This window comes from Lynx rufus, unplaced genomic scaffold (assembly GCF_022079265.1).
Source record: "Lynx rufus isolate CCGP_SWC_20201006 ecotype Redwood Valley unplaced genomic scaffold, mLynRuf1.p SCAF_2, whole genome shotgun sequence".
Classification (NCBI taxonomy): domain Eukaryota; kingdom Metazoa; phylum Chordata; class Mammalia; order Carnivora; family Felidae; genus Lynx; species Lynx rufus.
Window position 1 is genome coordinate 213,413,309 of NW_025814834.1, and position 27,001 is coordinate 213,440,309.

At 44.4% G+C, this 27,001-nt stretch overlaps 1 protein-coding gene across 1 annotated transcript; it reads right to left on the minus strand.

The window, feature by feature from the left end:
* Nucleotides 1-4,667: 4,667 nt before the first annotated feature.
* Nucleotides 4,668-27,001, minus strand: AADACL4 (arylacetamide deacetylase like 4). The gene is given in 5 exon segments (XM_047082393.1): nucleotides 4,668-5,155; nucleotides 5,158-5,432; nucleotides 18,953-19,016; nucleotides 23,131-23,344; nucleotides 26,843-27,001. Coding segments are annotated over 5 exon segments (1,200 nt in total).

Consider the following 27,001-nt stretch of genomic DNA (forward strand, 5'->3'; position numbering starts at 1 on the left):
ACTGTTATCCTATGTAGCCCTATGCATTGCCCTCCCTAAGCCCCTCTTATCCGACCTTAGGTTCTCATCCCCTTAGCAGGATGCGGGCCTTAAGCAAAACTTCACCCATTTCATTGTCAATAGGAAAATGCGGGGCAGAAGCCAAAACTTCACCAGGTGGCTGATGGGAGGAGGGATGTGCCTACCAAGAACCCACACACACTGACTCTCGGGCCCAAGATGCACCAAGTGGTGAGAAGGGTCTGCAGCAAAGCCACCCTGATGCTCTTTTTCCTGGACGGTGAGCTGAGGAAAAACTCTCACCTGGAGAAGACCTAATGAATCCCTCTCACCTGTAGACCTTGTAATTCATAGGGTGGCTCCAGGGCCTGTCTCTCCCTCACAGGAAGAGGCTTTGGCAAATTCAAGATGTCTCCATGTAAAGGGTCAGATTTCCACCTGGGAAGACTTTGTCCCTGCGGGAGTGGAGACCTGGCACCTTGTCCACAGGGGAAGGTGTGCTTAACCACAACCATCTGGTCGGGAGATGGGCTGCCAGAGTGGGGGGTAGGGGGAGCCTTCGGGGTGATGAGCCCAAACCCCGGCTTGGTTCCTAGGAGACTGGGAACCTTGCAAAAGTCACATCAGGTGCTCTGTGGCCCTCAGTTGTAAAATCAGAGATAAGAGAGCTGGCCTATGTGCCACATTCAGCCTGGGTGAGAAAGAACAAATCCCAGGCTGTGAGGTAGTCACCCACCCCATTCTCACCTCTCCTCTTATTCACTGGCCCGATCTTCTCAAGTTAAGGACTCAGCTTCATCACGATTCCTTTTATTAAACATGTTTTTTAACTTTCTGTATTCCGATGCTTTGGTATCTAGGGCCCAACTGACCTAGAAGCGACTGTCCCTCCCAGGGTTAGTCAAATCCTAAAGATAGTAAATAACCCACTTGGGACTGCAATTTTCAAATATAAACCAGCTGATTCAGAGCCACCACCCCCCAACTACCTTCTCTCCCCAGCTGTCACACTCTGGGCCACTCTTCCCTTCCCCCAGTCATGACCAAGGTCAGGTGCCAGACAACTAGGCGAGACATCAGATAACTAGGGACAGCCCTTGGGCCCCAGAACCCACTGAAGTTACTCGAAACAACCAATCTTTAACCTGCTTACACTTTCTTTCCTGCTCCTCCCCATGGAAACCACAATAAAGGCTCTTGCTTGCTGTTCCCTATCTCCTTCTGTCTCCTGACTGACCATGGTGCCTCTCCATGTGGACCCACAACACTATTGTGACTCCCGGGTCAAAGTGGGGGCTTCCTGTACTCAGGAGATAGGCAAGGTCTTCCTCAAGTCCAACTCACAGTGGATCCATTGGTCCACAGACTCACGTTTGTTATACCCCTACTTCCTGAATGCATAATTGGAGTAGATATCCTTGGAAACTGGCTGAGTCCCCACATTGGCTCTGTGATCAAAGTCTGGGGTAGGAAGGGCTAAATGGAAGGCAGTGGATCTTCACCATCCCCCCCCACCACCACCACGATAGTAAACCAGAAGCAGTGCTGAATCTCACAGGGACCGCAAAGGCTGCTGTCATCCTAAAACACTTGAAAAAACACTTGTCACACCCCAGTGTAACTCACCAGCTTGGATTGTGCAGAAGTCAGATGGATCTTGGAGGATGACTATGAATGATTCTAAACTTATTCATGCAGTGACTCCAACCGCAGCTGCTCCCCCAGCTGTCATTCTTTCTTGGAGCCCACAAACACAGCTCCTGGCACTTGGTATGGAGCCATGGCCCCAGCCAATGCCCTTTTGTCCATACCATCTTGTAAAGAATATAGGTTTCATTTGCCTTTATCTGACAGATCCAACCGTATACCTTTACGGTCTCTCATCAGGGCTTTGTCAATTCTCCCGCTTGCAAGAAAGTCAATAGTGTGATACCTATAGAGAACATTTGTGACAGCATATAGTGTGCAGAGGTCACAATCATGGCACCAAACATCACAGTGGTCCCCTGCATTGGTGACATTGTGCTGACTGGATCATCTGAACACAGAGTGGAAGGCACTTTAGATTCTGTATTAGTCAGGGTCCAACCAAGAGACAGAAAAGGGGAGTCACAGATATAGTGAACAACCAATATCCCTAGGGCAAGATCCAGATTTTATTTTAGAGGACATGGCCATGGCTAACTGGAAAGGGTGTCAAGGAAGCCATGCATGGGTAAATGCCTTATTGGTGGCATTCTGCTGTACAAGTGCCCAGGAAAGCTGCTGACCACTTGAGTGTGATGGCCGTCATGTACTGTAGGAGCCAGGCACCAGAGAAACCATCCACCGCAGGACCCATATGCTGGAAAAACTGAATACTGCAGGAGCCCAGTGCCAGAAAAGTCACTTAAAAAAATTTAATGTTTATTTATTTTTGAGAGAGAGAGAGAGAGAGAGAGAGAGAGCATGAGCAGGGAAGGGGCAGAAAGAGAGGGAGACACAGAATCTAAAGTGAGCTCCAGGCTCTGAGCTCTTAGCACAGAGCCCAACGTGGGGCTTAAACCCATGAACCATGAAATCATGACCTGAGCTGGATTCGGATGCTTAACCAACTGAGCCACCCAGGTGTCCCTAGAGAAACCATTCTTTGGCAGCAGAAGTCTGGCCAAAGGAGTGCACCAGAACCAGGAAGAGACTCCATCTATTTTCAGTATTCCTCCAGCATCCTCTACTGACAAACCTGGTGGCAAAGGGGAAATATGTAAAGGGCATATCAAGAACTGTGAAATAGGTATGAGATTTTATTCTACTTGCAGACGACCCAGCTAGCCTGCCCCAGTGTCATGGACACTGTCAGGAAACATATGATACCTTGTGCAGATTCAAAGACTTGTATGACTTATGGCACAACAACCAAAACATACTGTATCTTAGCTTCTACTCACCTTGGCTCTGAAGTCCCAGAGCTTCTGACTTTTGATCTCAGGGTCATGAGTTCAAGCTCCCTATTGAGTGTGAAGCCTACTTTAAAAATAATAGTAATAAATTTTAAAAATTAGTAAAGCAAACTAGAGAAAAGAGAATGTGATTAAGAGAACCAAAAGAGAGAGAAAATACATTTACAGTACTGGGCTGTAAAAAGTCCACATATGAGCAGACTGGAGCAGTTCAAACCAATGTTGTTCAAGGATCAACTGTATAAGAGAGAATGCCTGACTCATCTTTTCCCATTAATTTTTAAATTTTTTTTAAACATTAAATTTGGGGGTGTCTGGGTGGCTCAGTTGGTTAAGTGTTCAACTTCAGCTCAGGTCATGATCTCACAGTTCATGAGTTTAAGCCCCCCGTCAGGCTCTGTGCTGTCAGCTCAGAGCCTGGAGCCTGCTTCAGATTCTGTGTGTATGTCTCTCTCTCTGCCACTCCCCTGCTCCCACTCTGTGTCTGCCTGTGTCCTGAGAATCCCAGTCCAAACTGCCTGTTTGGTAAAATGAAATGCCTTTTGGAAAAAGATATTTGCCTTCTTTGCAAGGATCCAAGACACCTGTAAGACTCCCTCCTCCACTGACCATTGGCGGGGTCCTTGGTACCAAGGGAGGTTATGGTTGAACAGAAGGGAGCCTCCAACTCCAGTGCTTGGGTGGGTCTAGACAGCAGTGAGGCCCAGTGTTATTACAGATGTATCTAGCAAACATGAGCCCAGTGGAAAAACTAATGTGGACTATACCAGCATGCAGTACCAAGATTCTCTTTCCTTACCCCATGAGCAGAGAAAGTGGTATGAACTAAGCAAGGCCAAGGTTCTTTTTTGTAAGATTTTATTTCTTTATTTTCAAGTAATTTCTACACCCAATGTGGGGCTTGAACTCACAACCTCAAGATCAAGGATTGTACTCTACTGATGGAGACGTCCAGGCGCCCCTAAGGCAAGGTTCTTTGTAAAAGTGGGAACAATACATAAGCTCACCAAAGAAAGAATGTATAGTAAGTTGTCTGTCTTGGAGAATGCAGTTTTCATATTCCAGGTAGCATCTGGAGGTTCCCAGGACAGACTTAGCTCTGAGAACCTGCCTCTTGGTAGCCAGGAATCTGATTTTGGAATTCGGATTAAAGACTTGAGCCCAGACCACATTCACAGCCCCCCAGAGCCCACTCTTTCCCTCACTGCTTTTCCCTTCCCTCTTCCCCATCTCCTTTTCCCACCACCTCCCCTGAAACCTGCCTTTAGTCGTGTCCAAGGATGGCTAAAGTGAGGCAAGAGTTTCATTGCAACAGCATTTCTCCTGCTGGAGACTGATCTATAACTGGTGTGTTGGAATTTGGCTGGTGACCTATGATCCCAAGAACAATTAGGTGCCCCCTCGTCCAACAGGCACCATGGCCCCAAGCCCTGCGTTGGCATCATGAGCATAGATGCACCATGATTAGAGACACACGGACAGAATAACCAGTTGTTAGCATTTATTCTTCACAGACCTTGTGTGTTAGGGCTTTGAGAAGTTTTTAAAGGCATTTGTCTCTCCCTTTGATATTTATTTCACCTGAGTGAGAATGTTAGCAAGTGTTGCTCACAATTTGGATTTTCTGAAATACTAAGCAAAACCATTCTAAGCTGACTTATCCTTTTCATGTGAGCAGAGCATTGACTCAGCATCTCCTTAATCAGCACCCCAGGGTTGCTATATGCTCTATATATAATTGGCTATAGCATTCACAATTTTCAGGGAGCACAGGAACAAGAAAAGTTCCTTGTCAAAAAGCAGTAGGGACCCATGAAAGCCATCCTCTACATGATACCACATCACGGGGACCCTCTGGTCCTCCAAGCGCTTCATATAGAGCAAGGTGTCATCACGGAGGATGTCATGCTCACAGCTCACCAGGAAGGCCTTGGGAAGCTGAGCAATGGTCTCATCATCTCTTATCAGAGGGGCATTTTCTACATCCAAAAGATGTTTGTTTTCCAGATAGGGAGCCCCATTAAAAGGGCCGGGAAACACAGGTTGGTGGCGCATCTTCCTGAATCTCCTGGGTATGTTGTCAGAGCTGAGCCACTGCTTGTACTTCCTCCAGAAGTCTGGGGGCATGAAGGCACCATCCAAGATGGCTTCCCACCAGTGAAAGTCGATAACCATATATTTAAACATACATGTCATCATGAACTTCTGGGGCAGGATGGGACATTTCTGCTCTGCCAGTAAGATGGCAGCTGCAAACTGATGATCTGAACAAGTGGATAAATCAGGACCTGGGCCCGGATCTGGGGAATATCTGATCTGCCCACCAGGGCCTGGGTGACACAGACCACATACGCTCTCCCAGTGCTGTCTCCACAGATCACAACCCGGGAGGGGTCCACCCTGTAGGTTTCCAGGGCCTTCAGGAAGTGAATGGAGGCATTCAGGCAATCTCAGAAAATGCTGGGGTAATGGTGATCAGGAAGCTTGCGGTACCTGAAGAGCAAGCAGGGAACAAAAGTGTAGCAGTGTGGACAGGTGTCACTGGGAGCCATTTTAACCATGTCCTCAACTCCCCCTTGCAAGACTGTCTCTGACTAAATCCCCAGAATGGCCCGGTGAGGTGGGGATTTTTATCTTTTCTTTTTTTTTTTCTTTTGCATATGAGGACATGAAGGACCTCCCCTTAGTCCTACAGGCAGGGGTTCTGGACTCCAACACTAGGCTCTGCCTGTTGCCCATAGGTGTAGACACTCCACACAAGATTATGCAACTTGAAAGCTATCTGAGCCATCTGAAGTGGGAGCAAAACAACTAGTGATGCTGGGAAATACAAAGGAACCTCCTGGCTGTCCCACTGGCTGCCCAAAGAGAACAGGCTAAGCAAAGTAAAGCTCAAATAAAGCAGAAGTTTCTTTCAGGATGAATTTTTGGTTTTTTTAATCAAAATCTAATGACCAAGGGGCTCCTGGATGGCTCAGTCAGTTAAGCATCTGACTTCAGCTCAGGTCATGATCTCCCATTTCACAAGTTCAAGCCCCATGTCAGGCTCTGTGCTGACAGCTCTGTCCCTGGACCCTGCTTCAGATTCTGTGTCTTCCTCTCTCTCTCTGTCCCTCCCCTGCTCATGCTTTGTCTCTCTCAAAAATAAATAAACATTAAAAAACAATTTTTTTTAATCTAATGACCAAGATTTGTTCTTTCCCAGTGACTTAAAGAGCTGCCTTTGGCACAAGAACAGACACTCAGATCAATGGAATAGAATAGAGAACCCAGAAATGGACCCACAAACGTATGGGCAACTAATCTTTGACAAAGCAGGAAAGAATATCCAATGGAATAAAGACAGTCTCTTCAGCAAGTGGTGCTGGGAACACTGGACAGCGACATGCAGAAGAATGAACCTGGACCGCTTTCTTACACCAGACACAAAAATAAACTCAAAATGGATGAAAGACCTCAATGTAAGACAGGAAGCCATCAAAATCCTCGAGGAGAAAGCAGGCAAAAACCTCTTTGATCTTGCCCACAGCAATTTCTTACTCAACACGTCTCCAGAGGCAAGAGAAACAAAAGCAAAATGAACTACGGGGACCTCATCAAATAAAAAGCTTCTGCACAGCGAAGGAAACAATCATCAAAACTAAAAGGCAATAGACAGAATGGGAGAAGATTTTTGCAAATGACATATCAGATAAAGGGTTAGTATCCAAAATCTACAAAGAACTTATCAAACTCAACACCCAAAAAACAAATAATCCAGTGAAGAAATGGGCAAAAGACGTGAATAGACACTTCTCCAAAGAAGACATCCAGATGGCCAACTAACACATGAAAAAACACTCAACATCACTCATCATCAGGGAAATACAAAGCAAAACCACAATGAGATACCACCTTACACCTGTCAGAATGGCTAACATGAACAACTCAGGCAACAATAGATGTTGGCGAGGATGTGGAGAAAGAGGATCTCTTTTGCATTTTTGGTGGGAATGCAAGCTGGTGCAGCCACTCTGGAAAACAGTATGGAGGTTCCTCAAAAAACTAAAAATAGAACTACCCTATGACACAGCAATGGCACTACTAGGCATTTATCCAAGGGATACAGGTGTGCTGTTTCAAAGGGACACATGCACCCCCATGTTTATAGCAGCACTATCAACAACAGCCAAAGTTGATGGAAAGGGTCCAAATGTCCATCGATGGATGACTGGATAAAGAAAATGTGCTATGTATATATAATGGAGTATTACTCAGCAATCGAAAAGAATGAAATCTTGGCATTTGAACTACATGAATGGAACTGGAGGGTATTATGCTAAGTGAAATTAGTCAGTCAGAGAAAGACAAAAATCCTATGACTTCACTCATATGAGGACTTTAAGAGACAAAACAGATGAACATAAGGGAAGGGAAACAAAAATAATATAAAAACAGGGAGGGGGACAAAACAAAAGAGACTCATATATATGGAGAACAAACTGAGGGTTACTGGAGGGGTTGTGGGAGGGGGATGGGCTAAATGGGTAAGGGGCATTAAGGAACCTACTGAAATCATTGCTTCACTATATACTAATTTGGATGTAAATTTTAAAAAATAAAAAATAAATTTAATAAATAAATAAATAAATGTCACTATCTTAAATTCTTAAAAAAAAAAAAAAAAGAGCTGTCTTCTATCTGGGGGTTGGGGAAAGAGGGAGAGGTTTGGGAGATGCCCTGAGGGTAAAGGTGGAGGAAAGGTAAACAGGCAGGAAACAGATTCTGCTCTGGCTGTGGAGAGCATCCTGAAGGCTGCTCTAAGCCCTCAAAGTGTGTCTCCTCATAGGAATTCAAGGGCAAAGAGAAAGGACTTTAAAATGAACTTCTAGGGGCATCTGACTGGCTCAGTCCGTTGAGTGGCCAGCACTTGATTTTGCCTCAGGTCATGATCTCATGGTTCACGAGTTCAAGCCCCTCACAGGGCTAGGCACTAACAGTGCAGTCTGCTTGGGATTCTCTCCTTCCCTCTCTCTCTAACCCTAAATATAAATATAAATATATAAATATATATATGTGCTATAAATATATATATATATATATATATGCGCTAAGGGAGTAGATCTTAAATGTTCTCCCCACAAAAAAGAAACAATAATTACATGATACAATGGAGATGTTTCCTAATGCTATCATGGTAATCATTTTGCAATATATAAGTGTCTCAAACTGACACGTTATACACCTTAAACTTATGCAATGTTATATGTCAATTATATTTCAATAAAGCTGGGGGTGGTGCTGAACTTACAGAAATAGTAAAACACAAGCTAACTAATGCACAAATCAAGATTGAGATAATAGAAAGAAATCAATTTAAAAAATAGAAACCCTTTGGCTAAACTGCTTTGATTAGAAATTTTATGAAAAACATGGCTGTTATCCCAAATTTTTGTTTGAAGTTGTTGCTAAATGTGTTTTCCCTTCTTACAACCTATCATTTAAAAGCATTGTAAAAGAAAGTGCATTCTACTTGTAAGATTAAATTTGGAAGGCACACATAAAGAAAACTGACACCTTAGAATAGTGGCTTTCAAACTTCGTTAGAACAGCAACATTGCTTTTCTTCAAAAAATTTTTTTATATTGATTTATTTTTGAAAGACAGAGCGAGACAGAGAGCAAGTGGGGGAGAGGCAGAGAAAGAAGGAGACACAGAATCCGAAGCAGGCTCCAGGCTCTGAGCTGTCAGCACAGAGTCCGACACAAAGCTTGCTTGAACCCACTAATTGTGAGATCATGACCTGAGCTGAAGTTGGACGCTCAACCGCTGAGCCACCCAGACCCTCTAATTTTTTCTTATTAAAATGATACAAGGACCCCCACTGTATAAAATAAGTGAGTAGTGGTCAGTCATTCTAGCTTTGCCCAGGGGCAGGGATCTGAACACCTCACTCATTCTTCTTCCTCTTTGACCTCCCTGGCCACCCTTAAAAAAACGAAGGGAATCCCAGTGTCCTAAGCAACCCAGTCTGGAAGCCACCACTTCCTATTAGATCTTGATTTTTGTTTCCATTAAAAGTTGCTCTAAGGCATCATCTTTAAGGATAGGGTTTGATTGACTGCAACCCTGCAACATTGCCTCAATGAGCAAATATGTTGATAAATAAATCAATGTTATCAACATAGCTTTCCATTTAAACTTAGCAAAACATATACTATTTAGTAGGGTCCTTGTATTGAGATGTGCTCAGCACCTAGAAGCAGCAAACACAAACTTCAGCCTCCATTTTTCTATTTCTAGAAGGATACACATCCTACTAAATGTTAAATGTACAAATATGGCAGTATAAAAGAAATAACAAATATTACATGCGTTCCATTAGCAGAATCCCGACCTGCTAGAAAGAGGCAGAAATGCCTACCCTTGCCCACTCAGGGTAGGGGTGAAAGTCAAAAGATTCTCCAGGAGCTTAGGTAGGGAGTCTCATTATGTCTTGATGAGAAACCAGGGAGCATTTCAGACACTGGACATCTTTTCCGACCTGCAGTCACCCTGGCAGATTGAAGAACCTTACCTGTCTTCCAACCTCCACCAGCCTCTCTATCAAAACCCATGTCCTAAGTCTTTTCAACTATAACTATATCAAACAACAATATCCTAAGCAATCTCCTACAAATATTCATGCAGGTGTTTATTAACATTTCCGTGTGTTCAAGGGGCATTTTCATTATCACAAAGGGCTTCTCAGATGTAGAGTGTGACAGAGCCTCTATCAGTCAGACACTGTCTTCCTCAAATTTGAGAAGACCAGAGATGCTAAGTAAGTTGCTTTAAGCTGCACAGATGCCTGGGGGCAGCCAGGGTTTGAGGGGCCTTGTGGTAGAGGTTGAATCTAAAAGGACAGCTTTTAGTTTCTCTAACTTCTTGAAACTATTGCCCACTGTCTTCTTCTGTCTCAAGACACTCCCAGCATTGGACCCCAAAGTTAAGTAGGTAGGTAGTTGTGTTAACAAAATAAGCACCTGAAGAACCATCAGACCCAAACAACAGCCAGAACCTTGACCATAACCTTTGGCCAACCCTATCATACCCCCACCACCATCCCACCTCGCTGCCTTTGCCATCTGAGGGAACAGTGACCTTGACCTTCAATCCTGTATCCACCATTCCCTTTCTTTCCTTTTCATGTACTTTTATAATGTCTATGCATATTCCTTACAAATACTCTTCTGATTTTGTTTTTAACTTGATAAAAAGAGTACCAGGCTTACGTAATTATTTGAATGTTTTTCACTTAATTTTATACTGCCAAGACTCATTCACATTCTGGTGTGCCCTTCCAGTTCATTTATTTAAATGGCTATGTAATCATCCATAATACCTTAATGGCTGTGTAACATAATATTCACTGTGCCATGGTTTAGTTTAGCTTAGTTTTTGTTTGTTTAGGAGAATTCTTTCTCATGTTGAAAAGGGTTTAGAATATGATACATTAGTAATTACTCAAATTTCTGGTTTCAGAAAGAAGATGACATGGATTTATTTTTCCCTGTTCCTCTCCCAAAGGTCATTTAAAACACGGTAGGGGAGAGAGGCCAAGATGGCAGGGCAGCATGGAAGCTCTCTGCTTCACTCGTCCCTGAAATGTAGCCAGATCAGCACCAAACCATTTTGCACACCTAGAAAATTGATCTGAGGACAAACACAACAATCTGCATAACTTGAGCCACAGAACTTGGCAGGTACATGTTGCAGAGAGGTGAGCTGGGGGAGAGAGAAGCTGCAGAGGGTAGGGAACTGTTTTTATTTGCAGAGAGAGGACAGAGACTTGGGGGGAGATTACAGGAAAAGCACTCCCTCCAAAAGCAGCTGGAGACAAAGAGAAAGAGTGGAAACACCTGCAAGGAAACATCTTCATAAGAAATGGAGAAAGGAGAAAAGAGAGGGTTTCAATACCATTAGGACTCTATAAATAGGGGAGCACAGAGCCAGAAACTTTGCAGCTCGATACCTGGTGCTGCTCTGGTGGGAAGGGCGAATCTTCAGGAGCAGAGAGCAAGGTCCAAGGGGTCGTCAGGCCACATGGGGAGAGGCAGTTCCCCTGCAGAGAGGACATTTGGTAGAGGCCGTGCAGTCTCCCCACAGGCAAAGGTCCCAGTGGACCCCAGATTACAGCCATGTTGCTGGTGTTGGAACAAGGACATTAGGGTGTGGTGAAGACTGGCGCCAGGTGTGTGTTGTGATTTACCATAGCCTCTGAACCACTGCTGCCACACAATCATGTGAACTTTTTCTAGGGAGGCTGGCACCTGGCCACAGTCTCTGGGCCTCTGCAGCAGCATGGGCCAGCACCTGGCCATTGCTCAGCAAGACCCTCCCTGCGAGGGTCAGAGTGGGTTCAAGCCACAGGGCCCTCAGAAGTGAGGGGTTTGGAAACACAGTCCCATCTGAGAAAAAATTTGGGAAGGAGGTGCTGCCTGGCAGGCTGATGGCTTGATTGTGGACAGTGTAGAAGCAGGGAGTGGATGGAAGTCCAAGACAAAGAAGGGGTGTTTGATTGCCAGTTGGGGAGAGCACAGAGTTCTGATGCTAGAGACTGGGAAGCAGGGTGATGCCATTTTCACATCTCCCCGGCATACATACATGCCCACACGCCACAACAATCCACCCCAGTAACCTAAGCAGTGGCACCTAGTGGAGAATGGAGCCATTACACCAAGCCTTGTCCATCTCCACCAACCAAGCCCTAGAGGATGACCACAAGTCTCTCTGCCTGCTTAGTTTACAGACTATAAAGTGCTCATAGTTTGACTTCTAGGGGAAACTGGATGTAATTTCACTCAGATTTCATTCTGTTTGCTGGTCCAGCTATTCATTTTTTTTTTCTTTTCTTATTCTTGGATACAGAAAGAGAAAAAAATTATTTTTTATTTTCTGTTTTTATAAAAAGGTTTCTCTTTAATTTTTTTCTACTATATTTTTTATTATTTTTTGTAAATTTTTTAGTGTATTTTACTTTCTTAATTTCATTTTATTCTATTTTATTGTATACATTTTTAAAATTTTTAAGCATTTTCTTAATTTTCCCTCTTCTCTACTTTTTTTCCTTTCCCTTTTTTCTCTATTCTATCAAGCTTCTTTCAACAACCAGACCAAAACACACCTAGCTTCCTTCATATGATTTTTGTGTGTTGTTTTTAATTTTTTAATTTTATTTTTATTTTATTAAATTAATTCTTTTTCTTCCTCCAAAATGATGAAACAAAGTAATTCAGCCAAAAAGAAAGAACAGAAAGAAATGACAGCCAGGGACTTAATCTACACAGATGTAAGCAAGATGTCTGAACTAGAATTTAGAATCACGATAGTAAGAATACTAGCTGTAATTGAAAAAAGGATAGGGGTGCCTGGGTGGCTCAGTCGGTTAAGCGTCTGACTTCAGTTCAGGTCATGATCTCATGGTCTGTGAGTTCAAGCCCCGCATCGAGCTCTGTGCTAACAGCTTGGAGCCTGGAGCCTGCTTTGGATTCTGTGTGTGTGTGTGTGTGTGTGTGTGTGTGTGTATGTGCGCGCGCGCACCTCTCTCTCTGCCCCTCCCCCACTCGTGCACTGTCTCTGTCTCAAAAATAAATGAACATTAAAAAAAAGAAAAAAGAAAAAAGCATAGAATCCCTTTCTGCAGAGATAAAAGAAGTAAAATCTAGTTAGGACTAAATTAAAATGCTATAACTCAAATGGATGCCATGGTGGCAAGGACGGATGAAGCAGAGCAATGAATCAGTGATACAGAGGACAAACTTATGGAGAATAATGAAGCAGAGAAAAAAAAGAGGGGAACTAAGGCAAAAGAATACGATATAAGAATTAGAGAAATCAGTGATTCATTAAAAAGGAACATCAGAATCATAGGGGTCCCAGAGATGAAGAGAGAGAGAAATGAGTAGAAGGGTTATGTGAGAAAATCATAGCAGAAAACTTTCCTAACCTGGGGATAGACACAACATCAAAATCCAGGAAGCACAGAGAACTTCTATTAGATTCAACAAAAACCAACCATCAACAAAACATATAATAGTCACATTCACAAAATACACAGACAAGGAAAGAATTATGAACACAGCAAGGGAAAAAAGTCCTTAACCTTTAAGAGAAGACAGATCAGGTTCTCAGCAGACCTATCCACAGAAACTTGGCAGGACAGAAAGCAGTGGCAGGATATATTCAGCATGCTGAATCAGAAAAATATGCAGCCAAGAATTCTTTATCCAGCAAGGCTGTCATTGAAAACAGAGGGAGAGATAAAAAGTTTCCCAGACAAACAAAAACTAGAGGATTTCATGATCACTAAACCAGCCCTGCAAGAAAAAGTTAAGGGGACTCACTGAGAGGAGAAAAGACAAAAGAAAACAAAAAAGACCAAAACCAACAAAGACTAGAAAGGACCAGAGAATACCCCCAGAAACTCCAACTCTACAGGCAACACAATGGCAATAATTTCATATCTTTCCGTACTCACTCTAAATGTCAATGGACTAAATTCTCCCGTGAAAAGACATAAGATAACAGAATGGATAAGAAAACAAGATCCATATATATGCTGTTTACAAAAGACACATTTTAGACCTAAAGACACCTTCAGATTGAAAGTAAGGGGGTGGAGAACTATCTATCATGCTAATGGTTGCCAAAAGAAAGCTGGAGTAGCCATACTTATATCAGACAATCTAGATTTTAAAATAAAGACCATAACAAGAGATGAAAGGGGGCATTATATCATAATTAAGGGGTCTGTCCACCAAGAAGAGCTAACGATTGTAAACATTTGTGCCCCCAACATGAGAGAACCCAAACATATAAATCAATTAATCACATATATAAAGAAACTCATTGATAATCATACCATAATAGTAGGGGACTTCAACACCCCCACTTACAGCAATGGACAGATCATCTAAGTAGAAAATCAACAAGGAAACAATGGCTTTGAATGACACACTGTACCAGATGGACTTAACAGATGTATTCAGAACATTTCACCCTAAAGCAGTGGAATACACATTCTTCTTAAGTGCACATGGAACATTCTTCAGTATAGATCACATACCAGGACACAAATCAGCCCTCAACAAATACAAAAAGATCGAGATCATACCATGCATATTTTCAGATCACAATGCTATGAAACTCAAAATCAACCACAAGAAAAAATATGGAAAGACAACGAATGCTTGGAGACTGAAGAACATCCTACTAAAGAATGAATGGGTTAACCAAGAAGTTAAAGAGGAAATTAAAAAGTACATGGAAGCCAATGAAAATGATAATACCACAGCCCAAAACCTCTGGGATATAGCAAAGACAATCATAACAGGAAAGTATATAGCAATCCAGACTTTCCTAAAGAAGAGAAAAGGTCTCAGATACACAACTTAAGCTTACACCTTAAAGAGCTGGAAAAAGAACAGCAAATAAAACCCAAAACCATCAGAATATGGGAAATAATAAAGATTAGAATGTAAATCAATGCTATCAGAATCAAAAAAACAATAGAACAGATCAATGAAACCAGAAGCTGGTTCTTTGAAAGAATTAACAAAACTGATAAACCCCTAGCCAGTTTGATCAAAAAGAAAGAGGAAAGGACCGAAATAAATAAAACCAAGAATGAAAGAGGAGAGATAACAACCCACACTGCAGAAATACAAACAATACTAAGAGAATATTATAAACAATTATATGCCAATAAATTGGGCAATCTAGAAGAAATGGACAAATTCCTAGAAAAATATAAACTACCAAAACTGAAACAAGAATAGAAAATTTTAAGAGACCCATAAATAGAAAATTTTAACAGGCCCATAACCAGTAAAGAAATTGAATTAGTAATCAAAAATCTCCCCCCAAAAACAATAGTCCGGGGGCGGATGGCTTTCCAGGGGAATTCCAGCAAACAATAAAGAAGAGTTAACACCTATTCTTTTGAAGCTGCCCCAAAAAATAGAAATGGAAGGAAAACTTCCAAACTCATTCTGTGAGGCCAGCATTACCCTAATTCAAAAACCAGACAAAGACCCCACAAAAAAGAACTAAAGACCAATTTCCCTGCTGAACATGGATGCAAAAATCCTCAACAAGATACTAGCCAACCAGATCAAACAATACATTAAAAGAATTATTCATCACAATCAAGTGGATTTATACCCAGGATGCAGGGCTAGTTCAATATCCACAAATCAATCAATGTGATGTGTCATATTAATAAAAGAAAGGACAAGAACTACATGATCCTCTCAATAGATGCAGAGAAAGCATTTGACAAAATACAGCATCCTTTCTTGATAAAAACCCTCAAGAAAGTAGGGATAGAAGAATCATACCTCAAGATTAAAAACCATATACAAGATACACTCTGCTAATATTATCCTCAATGGGTAAAAACTGAGAACTTTCCCCCTAAGGTCAGGAACACGACAGGGATGTCCACTCTCACCACTGTTAATCAACATAGCATTGGAAGTCCTGGCCTCAGCAATCAGACAACACAAAGGAATAAAAGGCATCCAAATCAGCAAGGAGTAAGTCAAACTTTCACTCTTCGCAGATGACATGATATGGAAAACCTGAAAGATTCCACGAAAAAAAAACGCTAGAATTGATCCATGAATTCAGCAAAGTCACAGGATATAAAATTATAGATAGCATAGAAATTGGTTGCATTTCAATACACCAATAATGATGCAGCAGAAAGAAAAATCAAGGAATAAATCCTATTTACAATTGTACCAAAAACCATAAAATACTTAAGAATAAATCTAACCAAAAGATCTATACACTGAAAGGTGAAAGATCTATACACTGAAAATTATAGAAAGCTTATGAAATAAAATTGAAGACACAAAACAATGGAAAAAGATTCCATGCTCCTGGATAGGAAGAACAAATATTGTTAAAATGTCGATACTACCCAAAGCAATCTACATATTCAATGCAGTCCCTATCAAAATAACACCAGCATTCTTCACAGAGCTAGAACAAACAATCCTAAAATTTGTATGGAACCAAAAACAGACCATGAATAGCCAAAGCAATCCTGAAAAAGAAAACCAAACCTGGAGGTATTACAATCCTGGACTTCAAGATGTATTACAAAGCTGTAATCATCAAGACAGTATGGTACTGGCATAAAAACAGACACATAGATCAATGGAACAGAATAGAGAACCCAGAAATGGACCCACAAACGTATGACCAACTAATCTTTGACAAAGCAGGAAAGAATATCCAATGGAATAAAGACAGTCTCTTCAGCAAATGGTGTTGGTAAGACTGGACAGCTACATGCAGAAGAATGAGCCTGGACCACTTTCTTACACCAGACACAAAAATAAATCCAAAATGGATGAAAGACCTCAATGTAAGACAGGAAGCCATCAAAATCCTCGAGGAGAAAGCAGGCAAAAACCTCTTTGACCTCAGCTGCAGTAACTTCTTACTCAACATGTCTCTGGAGGCAAGGGAAACAAAAGTAAAAAGTAACTATTGGGACCTCATCAAGATAAAACCTTCTGCACATAGAAGGAAACAATCAGCAAAACTAAAAGGCAACCAACAGAATGGGAGAAGATATTTGCAAATGACATATCAGATAAAGGGTTAGTATCCAAAATCTACAAAGAACTTATCAAAACCCAAAAAACAAATAATCCAGTGGAAAAAAATGAGCAAAAGACATGAATAGACACTTTTCCAAAGACATCCAGATGGCTAACAGACACATGAGAAAATGCTCAACACCACTCATCATCAGGGAAATAAAAATCAAAAGCACAATGAGATACCAACTAACACCAGTCAGAATGGCTAAAATTAACAACTCAGGCAACAACAACTGTTGGCGAGGATACAGAGAAAGGGGAACCCTCCTGCACTGCTGGTGGGGATGCAATCTGGTGCAGTCACTCCGGACGGAAAACAGTATGGAGGTTCCTCAAAAAACTAAAAATAGAACTACCCTAAGACCCAGCAATTGCACTACTAGGCATTTATCCAAGGGATACAGGTGTGCTGTTTCGAAGGGACACATGCACCCCAATGTATATAGCAGCACTATCAACAATAGCCAAAATATGGAAAGAGACCAAGTGTCCATTGACAGATGAATGGATAAAGAAGATATGGTATATATATACATGGTGTATATATACATATATATATGGTATATATATATATAGTGGAGTAGTGTGTGTATATATATATATATATATATATATACACTCGTATATACTTGTATATATATATACATATACTTGGCAATGAAACAATGAAATCTTGCCATTTGCAACAACATGGATGGAACTAGAGATATTATGCTAAGCGAAATTAGTCAGAGAAAGACAAAAATCCTATGACTTCACTCACATGAGGACTTTAAGAGACAAAACAGATGAACATAAGGGAAGGGAAACAAAAATAATATAAAACAGGGAGGGGGACAAAACATAAGAGACTCTTACATATAGAGAACAAACTGAGGGTTGCTGAAGGGGTTTGGGGAGTGGGGTGGCTAAAGGGGCAAGGGGAATTAAGGAAGACACTAAGTACTGGGTGTTATACGTGGGGGATGAATCACTGGATTCTACTCCTGAAATCATATTGCACTACGTGCTAACTAACTTGGATGTAAATTTTTTAAAAAGTAGAAAAAAACATGGCAGATGCTTATACTAAAAAGCATTTGTTGCTTAGCAACAGTAGCTAAACTATGGGGAGAGTCCAAATGTCCATCAACTGATGAATGGATAAAGATGTGATGTGGATGTACAATGGAGTATTACCCAGTGATCAAAAAGAACAAAAACTTGCCATTTGCAACGACGTAGATGGAGCTGGAATGTATTATGCTAAACGAAATAAGTCAGTCAGAGAAAGACAAATATCATATGATTTCACTCATACGTGGAATTTAAGAAACAAATTAGATGATCACAAGGGAGGGCAAAATAAAAAAGAGAGAGAGAAGCAAACCGTAAGAGGCTCAGAGAACAAACTGAGGGTTGATGGAGGGAGGTGGGTGGGGGATGGGCTAAATGGGTTATGGGTACTAAGGAGGGCACTTGTTCTTTTTTTTTTTTTTTTTTTTAATTTTTTTTTTTCAACGTTTATTTATTTTTGGGACAGAGAGAGACAGAGCATGAACGGGGGAGGGGCAGATAGAGAGGGAGACACAGAATCGGAAACAGGCTCCAGGCTCTGAGCCATCAGCCCAGAGCCCGACGCGGGGCTCGAACTCACGGACCGCGAGATCGTGACCTGGCTGAAGTCGGACGCTTAACCGACTGCGCCACCCAGGCGCCCCGAGGAGGGCACTTGTTCTGATGAGCATTAGGTGTTACATGTAAGTGCTGAATCACTTGTATGTACATTTAATATAGTGTCACTTAGTGTTTTGCTTAGCATAATACCCTCTAGCTCCAACCACATCATTGCAAATGGCAAGATTTCATTCTTTTTTGTGGCTGGAAAACATTCCGTTGCATATACACCACATCTTTATCCATTCATCTGCCGATGGACACTTGGGCTACTTCCATAATTTGACCATTGAAAATGATGTTGCAGTAATCACAGGGGTGCATCTATCCTTTTTAATTGTAAGTATCCAGTGGTACAGTTACTAGATCATAGGGTAGTTCTATTTTTAACTTTTTGAGGAACCTCCATACTGTTTTCTACAGTGGCTGCACCACTTTGCATTCCCACCAACAGTGCGTAAGGGTTCCCCTTTCTCCACCTCCTCACCAGCACTTGCTGTCTCATGCCCCAGTTTGTTCGTGCACACCCCTGCTGTGGGCATTTGACTTCTTTCTGGGTTTTTGCTCTCGTGAACGGCGCTGTGCCTGTGTCCATGCATGTACGTGCAAGAGTGCCTCTTGGGGGCTAGGGCCCCTCTCTCTCTTCTACAAATCATCCACGTGCTCCTCCCTACCTTCTTCCACCCAAGTGACACCCACTGACTTTCTCCAGCAGCTCACCCAATCGACAGCAGCACAGAATCAGTCTCCAGGGCCAGAAAATTGCACAGGTTGTGGTACAAGTCTGCAAGACAGAATTGGTCACAGCAGCCGCCCTGAGTGGCCTGTAGAGATGTCAACACCCCCATGCAGGGCCCAGCACTGTTCACCCTAGTCCCCGAGGAGAACCTGCCAGCAGTGGTCGCTTTGGGTGTGACATTCTTTTTCTGTTCCTTTCCCTACTTCCTCTGCAGTGACTCCAGCTGGCTCTGCCTGGGCAAAACCAAAAAGCCAGGCCACGTAAGACACCTGACATCTGCCGTGGTCTCCTGAATATCGGGACTCCAATGCACCTCAGGGCTCACCAGCTGCAACATTTTCTTCCACAGTGGGGGTGGAAACTGAGGACCAGGAAGGTTTGGTGATTTGAAACAGACAAAACCAAGGCCAAGGAGGGTAGGCATGCCTGCTCTAAAATATTAATGGTAATTACGTACGCATGCATACAAATGTATGTTATTAAGAAATATGGGATGGTTGGATGGACCATTTTTATTATTTTTAATTTTTTTTAACATTTTATTCATTTTTGAGAGACAGAGAGAGATAGAGCATGAGCAGGGGAGGGGCAGAGAGAGAGACACACACACAGAATCCGAACCAGGCTCCAGGCTCTGAGCTGACAGCACAGAGCCAGATGTGGGGCTCAAACCCACGAACTATGAGATCGTGACCTAAGCTGAAGTTGGACATTTAACCAACTGAGCCACCCAGGTGCCCCATGGGCCATTTCTATTAGCCGAGGGGTACCTCTGAGGTTCTCAGACAAGTCCATTATCAACAGTCCATTGGCCATCCTGGTACAGCACCAGACAAGTATCTGTGCCAAATAAGCCTCTAATTCCGTGGTTTCTAACCTTGGCTGTGCTGTAGATAGAAGTACCAGGGAGGTTTTCCAAGTCCTGGTGCCCAGACTGAGCCCCAAATAATTGAACCGGTGTCTCTGGGGTGGGGAGCACGGATAGCAGGAGTTCCCAAATTCCAGCCTCGGGGGCGGTGGTGAATGACTGAGCAGACCGGGAGAAGTGCCCCAGCTTCATCATCACCCTTTGAGGGACATGACGGAGGAGGGGACAAAACTGAGTGGGACAGGCAGCTCCCAAGGAGGCCTTAGCCCTGCTTGCAAATTAGCGCCATCTGGGAGCTTTTTTAAAATGCTGATGCCTGGGCCCCACCCCTGAGACTGACAGTGGCATGGGCAGGACCTTGGTGTGGGTATGACTCAAAGCCCCCCCAGGGGGTTCAAATCATAGCCAGGATGGAGACCGCTGCTGGCCTTTCCCACATCATCCCCCTGCCTCCTTGCTCTGCTGCCCTGACATTCTTTCTCTCCCTCGAGCCCCTGTTTTGGAGCTCTGCACTTGCTGTTTCTTCTGCTTAGACTTAACTGGGCTGGGACAGAGTGAGGCAGGCACTTGCCTTGGGCACAAAACTAAAGGGTCACCAAGACACTCTGCAGCTGAGATAAATAATACTTTGGTGCAATCTTTTAAGGAATCAAAGCAAATGCCACGAGTATCTGTGATGAAGGACGTATGAAAATCTTACATAGACAAGAGCCTACTTTGCATTTGTACAATTCTCCTGGCCCTGTTGGACCCCGCCTTTAGATAAACGTTGTTATTTTGTTCACCATATATTTTTTGCATTAATATTGAATTTTTGAAAATAGTGCATAAAAAAGGGGCACCTGGGTGTCTCAGTCAGTTGGGCATCTGACTTTGGCTCAGGTCATGATCTCCCAACTTGGAGCCTGGAGCCTGCTTCGGATTCTGTGTCCCCCTCTCTCTCTGTCCTTCCCCCACTCGCTCTTGCTCTCTCTCTCAAAAAAAAATAAATTAACATTAAAAAGGTGAAAATAGTGCATAAAATTATCTTGAAGACTGAGTTTCTTGGTGCCCCTTTAAATATCAAGCCCCAGGCAAGGGCCCCATTTGCCTGCCCCTATCCCTACAGGCTTAGAATGCTGTTCCCCAGCCTCTATGGGGCTTATTCCTCCTCATCAGTTGCTTGGACCTGAGTTTAAATTCTACCTTTTTGGAGAAGCTTCTTCTGGAAAAACTAAAGATGCACATGAATCATTTTCTATTCCATCATCTTGTGCCATAACTCTGTGGAATTACCCTATTTATTTGCTTTCTCTTTCATTGCCCAGCCTTTTCGTTCGAGTAGGCTCCATGAGAGTTTTTCTTGTTCTCCACTCGGTCCCCTGTACCTGGAACAGGATATGACACAAGGTAAATACCGGGTGAATATTTCCCAAATGAATCCTCGCTTCACTTTTAAAATAACATCATGCCCCACAGAGGAGGGCTAACAGTCCTAGCCAACTAATGGGGTGCTCCCGGGGGATCTCTGAAAGGGAAGCATGACCTCGGGGGGCCGGTAGATGGGAGATATCCATTGTTAACTTCTGAAAAAAAGGAGAGCATCCCGGCAGCAAATGCGGCTATTGCCATTTCCACCACCAGGTGGCAGCACACCCTAATCTCAGGGAAGTTCTGGGCAACTTTGGGCAGCCATCCGTCCACCCATTTGTTCGTCCATGAACACATCCTTGCACCCAGTTATTCACCCATCCATTCATCCATCTTTGTGTTCATGAACTCATACAGTCATTCAAAAATTAAAATCCACAGGCAAGGAAGGCGCTGGAGATAAGGCAGCAAACAAAACACAAGTCTTCCTGGCACTCTGGGAGATTCCATTTTTAGTTGGGGAAGACAGACAGAAAATGAGGAAATACACGAAGGAACAAGATAAATTCAGACCACGACAAGTGTCATGAGGGAAATTTAAAGGGATGATGTCAGGGATGGAGACGGGCATGGAACTCTAAGGGACTGTGCCTTAGGTAAGACGTTCAGGGAGGCCGCTCTGGAGAGGATATTTGAGGTCAGACTGAATGAACAAATAAGGGTCCACCAGTCACGCAAAGTCAGGAGGGGAGAGACATCGTCTGAACAGCAGGTGCCAAAGGTTCAGAGAGAGAGGGGAGGAGCCTGGAGTGTCTGAGAGGCAGGCAGTGTGGCTAGAGCGCAGTGAACTGCTTTGGGAGGAGGGAGACGCCGTGCACCTGGCTGCAAAGGTGGGCAGGACCTCCAAAGCTGTCAGGGCTCGAGGGCTCGGTTCCATCTAAAGGCACCGGAGAGCCACAAGAAGGGTTTAGCCCAGGACCGACAAGCTCTGACTTGTCGTTTTACAAGCTCTTTCTGGCTGCCAGGGAAGGAATGGATTGAGGGGCGACAGAAGTGTGTGTGTGGGGGGGGGGGGTTGTGGGGTGTGAAGGTCAAGGGGGCCGAGGCAAGAGAGAACGTGGGGTCTTGGATCATGGTAGTGTAGCAGGGCCAGGGAGAGATGCATGGGTTTGGGATGTACTGTGGGTGGAAAACGGATAAGACGGGCCAAAGCTGTGGGTGGCGAGGGAAGAGAGCAGTCAACACCCCAGCATCGTGAAAGCCCCACTGAGACACAGCACTAGCCTCACCTTGACCAAGACCATTATAGTACAGAAAAGAACGTTTCTCGCATAGATTGAGTGTCATCTGCTTACTTGAGCCCAAAGCACTCAGCCTGGGATTCCTATAAAAAATCTCCAACTGCTGGGGCACCTGGGTGGCTCAGTCAGTTAAGCGTCCCGACTCTTGATTTTGGCTCAGGTCATGACCTCACAGTTCATGTGTTCAAGCCCCGTGTCAGGCTCTGTGCTAACAGTGCGGAGCCTGCTTGGGACTCTGTCTCCCTCTCTCTCTCTGCCCCTCCCCTGCACTCTCTCTAAATAAATTTTTTTTTTTTTTAAAGCCTCCAACTGCTGATTCCTTTGAGTTACTCTTAAAAAGGCTCTCAGTGGGGGCGCCTGGGTGGCGCAGTCGGTTACGCGTCCGACTTCAGCCAGGTCACGATCTCGCGGTCCGTGAGTTCGAGCCCCGCGTCGGGCTCTGTGCTGACCGCTCAGAGCCTGGAGCCTGTTTCCGATTCTGTGTCTCCCTCTCTCTCTGCCCCTCCCCCGTTCATGCTCTGTCTCTCTCTGTCCCCCAAAAAATAAATAAACGTTGAAAAAAGGTTTTCAGTGAAGGGTGAGCCAAGTTGTACACACAGATGAAGCTCTTCCTTTACAAAGCTGCAGGGAAGCACCTTACCCAAATTCCCCATGAACCCGCCTCCTCCGTGGAAGATGATGCCTCACCAGGGGCTGGAGGACTCTGCCTTGGATTGGAACAGCCTCACAGGTATGGTCCCAAAATACAGGTCAGTCACTACAAGTCTAGCATCCTTTTTTGTTCTCACAAAACCATGCAATAACTGGGTAAATCTGGGCCTGGAGCAGATTCCCAGCCTCTCAAATATATTCCCCTGTCAGGCGTAAGAGAAAGAAAGGGAGACATTAGGAGAGGTCAGGACCCATCTGGATCGTAGAGGACTCCTGTCACCTGCAATTGCTAGGATGTTTTTGCAGTTTCTCATCTGTCTCATCTGGGTAAGGCTCATCAGGAAGGACAGGCTAGGATTGCGTCCACATAGAGGGTTTGGGTTTCAGAACTTCCTCCCAAACGATCTTGATTGAATAACTGTATGAATTGGCCAAAGATCTTGACCATGTTTAGGCTGAATGGTTGGGCACTGAATTGAACAAAGCCAATTGTTCAAGGCAACTGGCAGGCAACCTTCCTCTTTGGCTCTCCAGCCTCAGATGGCAAAAAGGGTCATCACTTGGGTCAACACCCAACATTGCCCGCCCGGAGCCTGCACCATGACAGATTCTTAAGCCATGTTTGTGTTCAACAAAAGAAAGTAATGGGATTAGGGATGCCTGCTGTTGACTCAGAAGAAGGGTGCAATGGCACATGGCCATTTATTTGCCAAATGTGTATAAAATTCCATTGTTTTTAAACTAATATAGTCACTCTAGCTATAAACAAACAAATGTCTGAATAAATCATGAAATATAGTTACAAGTTATCATGTTGCATGTACTCACTGCCTTTAAACCACTGGAATCATCTCTTCCAAGGACCGCACATTAAGTGTGTCCTTGTCCCAAGGGAAGTGCATCATTTATGAGTCACCTATAGCATGCCAGTAGTGGTCCGAGTGGTTATAAACTGGATGAAACTTTTCAGTGATGCTTCTAAGTCAAGCAGAGTTATCAGCTCTATTTTGTAGATGGGGGAGCTGAGGCAAACCAAGGTCAAGTGCCCTGCCTGCCAAGGAGTAACATGCAGAACATGTGTTCTCAACCACTAAACCAGAAAGAGCTTGGATTCTGGAGTCAGGAAGATCTGAACTCAAGTTTTAGCTTATCGCCAAACTAACCATCTCTGAGCTTCGATTTCCCTCCTTTACAAAATAGAATGGTGTCCACAGCCCAAGGAGGAGTCTTGGGGATTAGATACGACCACTCACGATGAGTGTCTCACTGGTGGGTCCTGGCAAGCGTGATCCCCAGTCCTTCTCCTGCTCACACCCACTGGGTCTTGTCCCAAGTCCCCTGGGATGCCCCAGTGCATTCCTTCCGTGGAGACATCCAAGGCTTTGATTTCTCCAAAGAGAACTCCAAACAAAACCTTCATTTCCCTGCTTGAGCTGGAGGAGAGTGAGGTGAGGAACTGGTTGGAGATGGCCTGCTTAGCCCACATCTGAGGACACCAGGCCTCTGTACTCAGCCAGCTCAGACCTTCACTGGCCAGCTCAGCTCCGAGCACCCTGACGTCAAGATGCCTCCTGTCGGCTCAGGTGGGCTCCAGCTCTGACCTCCTCCATTGCAGTTCCCCCATGCTCCATGTACTCACCCGTGGCTCACATTGTTTCCTGGAAGCCTTTCTACCTGCCTAGTAGGTGGAGAAACACCAAACGGACTTTCATATCCAAGCTCAAGTCCATGTTCTCATTGACTGATGCCATCCCTGACCTGTATCCCCCTGTTCACAGCAATGGCTGCTGCCTCCTTGGAGGCCCTAAGTACCCTGCCCAGATTTCTTCAGAACCCCTCAAGGCTTTAGTACATGGATGTGGTCACCCGTGTGTCTCCCTCCACCGAACATCATTATCTTCATCATGGACACCCCGTGATGGGCAGTGCGTCCTGGGGGCACCCAGCCAGCGCTGGAGGGATCAGGATGAGACATCACAGGCGAAGCTCCCCCTTCAGGGCCATGAAGCTGGACAAGGAAAGCCCCTGGGAAGAAGAGGGGGAGCCCTCGCGTGGTGCCGCTCATCGTGATTGGAGACCACCGAGAAAACTTGCATCACCTTGTGGGCGGAAGAAGCCTGCTTGCCTCCGCCAACAGGAGCAAGGAAGGAACTTCTTGCCCAGCAACAAGCTCAGCCCATAAGAAGATACCACAACTCAGCCAATGAGAAACTGCCCCTCCCTGACCTCACACTTTCCTCCAATGGACTTTCATCCAAAGCAGCCCCTCCCACCTCCCTCCACTTCTCTGTAAAGAAGCTTCTCTCCTTTGATCTCTGGACGCGCAGGTGGTTTGCCATAACTTGCATGTCCCCAATCTCAATTCCTCTACTCTTCCTGAATAAGCCCACCTTGCTGGCAAAATAACGGGCTGTGTTGCTTCCAAGGTCCATCTGCGAGCCTCCCGTGAGTGCCCCAGAGCCACGGTCATCAGCAGGTGCTTGCAGCTTGTGGGCTACTCTTTAGGAGAAAACAAGGTCAGAAAGGCCTTGGTTTTTTCTGGGTCTCAAACTGGCCCATAATTCCGTGCAATGGCAGCCACTGGTTTGAGACAGGCCGACTTCCAGTGAAGTGCTTGGCCAGGAAAAATAACAGAGATGAGAGTTTTGCCCTCAGCCTGTCTCCTTGAGTCAGTAACAGTTCTGAAATTATAAACTAGAGGTGTTCACGTCTCTAAGAGTCATCCACATCCATGGTGGAACATTCCAGAAGCACATAAACATATTTTATTTCTTTACCAAACATAGGAAGCCCTTATCACGTGTCATTTAATTCTTTTGCCATCCTGATGAGATGGACACCATTGTTTCCTTTCGCAGATGGGAAAATAGACACAGAGAGGTCAAGTGCATTGCACAAGATTGCACAGCCAGAGCTGGGATGCACATGCTGGCAGGCTGCCTACCATCTGGGCTCCTTACCTTTCACTCTGCTATCAGCTAAGTGAGGCCTTCTGTCTTCCTCCTTCTACAGTTGCCCTCCATCCCCACAAGTAAGCAGTGTGAACTGTTGGGCTGATAACACCCAGGGGTTGGAACATTGGGTTAAAACCAGTGGTCTGCCTCCTACGAGATGCCAAGCCTTTGTTTCCAAACCTGTTGCAGCTCTAAATATGTGCCGTCCTATCCCCAACCCTAGTCCCTGCTCAGAGCCTGGCCAGCATGACCCCTCTGACATGCTGGATAGATTCACCTATGTCTTGATCAGCAAATGGAAAGCACCTACCAGGTGGCAGGTCTGTGCCTGTGGCCAATGTCGCAAAGGTAGTTAAAGCAGTCCCTGCCTTCCATGTGCCTACGCTGTATTCAGAGGAGACAGCCTACAGGCAGCTGAGTGCGCAGAGGGCAAAAGAGGCTGTGGTTTAAGGCGGTTCGGTTCCCTGTCAGGCTGAAAACCCTGTAGAAGAAGGGGCTGGGTCTGCAATCCTTTTAGAATCCTCAGGAAGCAGCCAGGTGACGGGTGCTCAGTAAGTGTTTGAAGGAAGAAAAGGAGGGAGGGGCAGAGAGAGGAAGGGAAGTGAAGAGGGAGGGAAACAGCTGCAGACACAAAAGAGAGTGTAACAAAATATGTCTTGGGGAGAGTCTGAAGAGGAAAGGAGGGGCAAGTTATGGGGAGAGAGGACGGGAGACCCAACCCGTTACAGAGCCCGAGAGCAAACTCACCAAAGTTAAAGCATACAGGAACAGGCAATGCAGAAATCTGAACTTGGCGGGATGTTGCAAGGTAGAGAGGACATCTACGGTGAGGAAATGCTGGAGGACAGTCCAGACGAAGACTCCCACAAAAAAGGTGCACAGGAGCACCAGGCACAAGACGAGCAT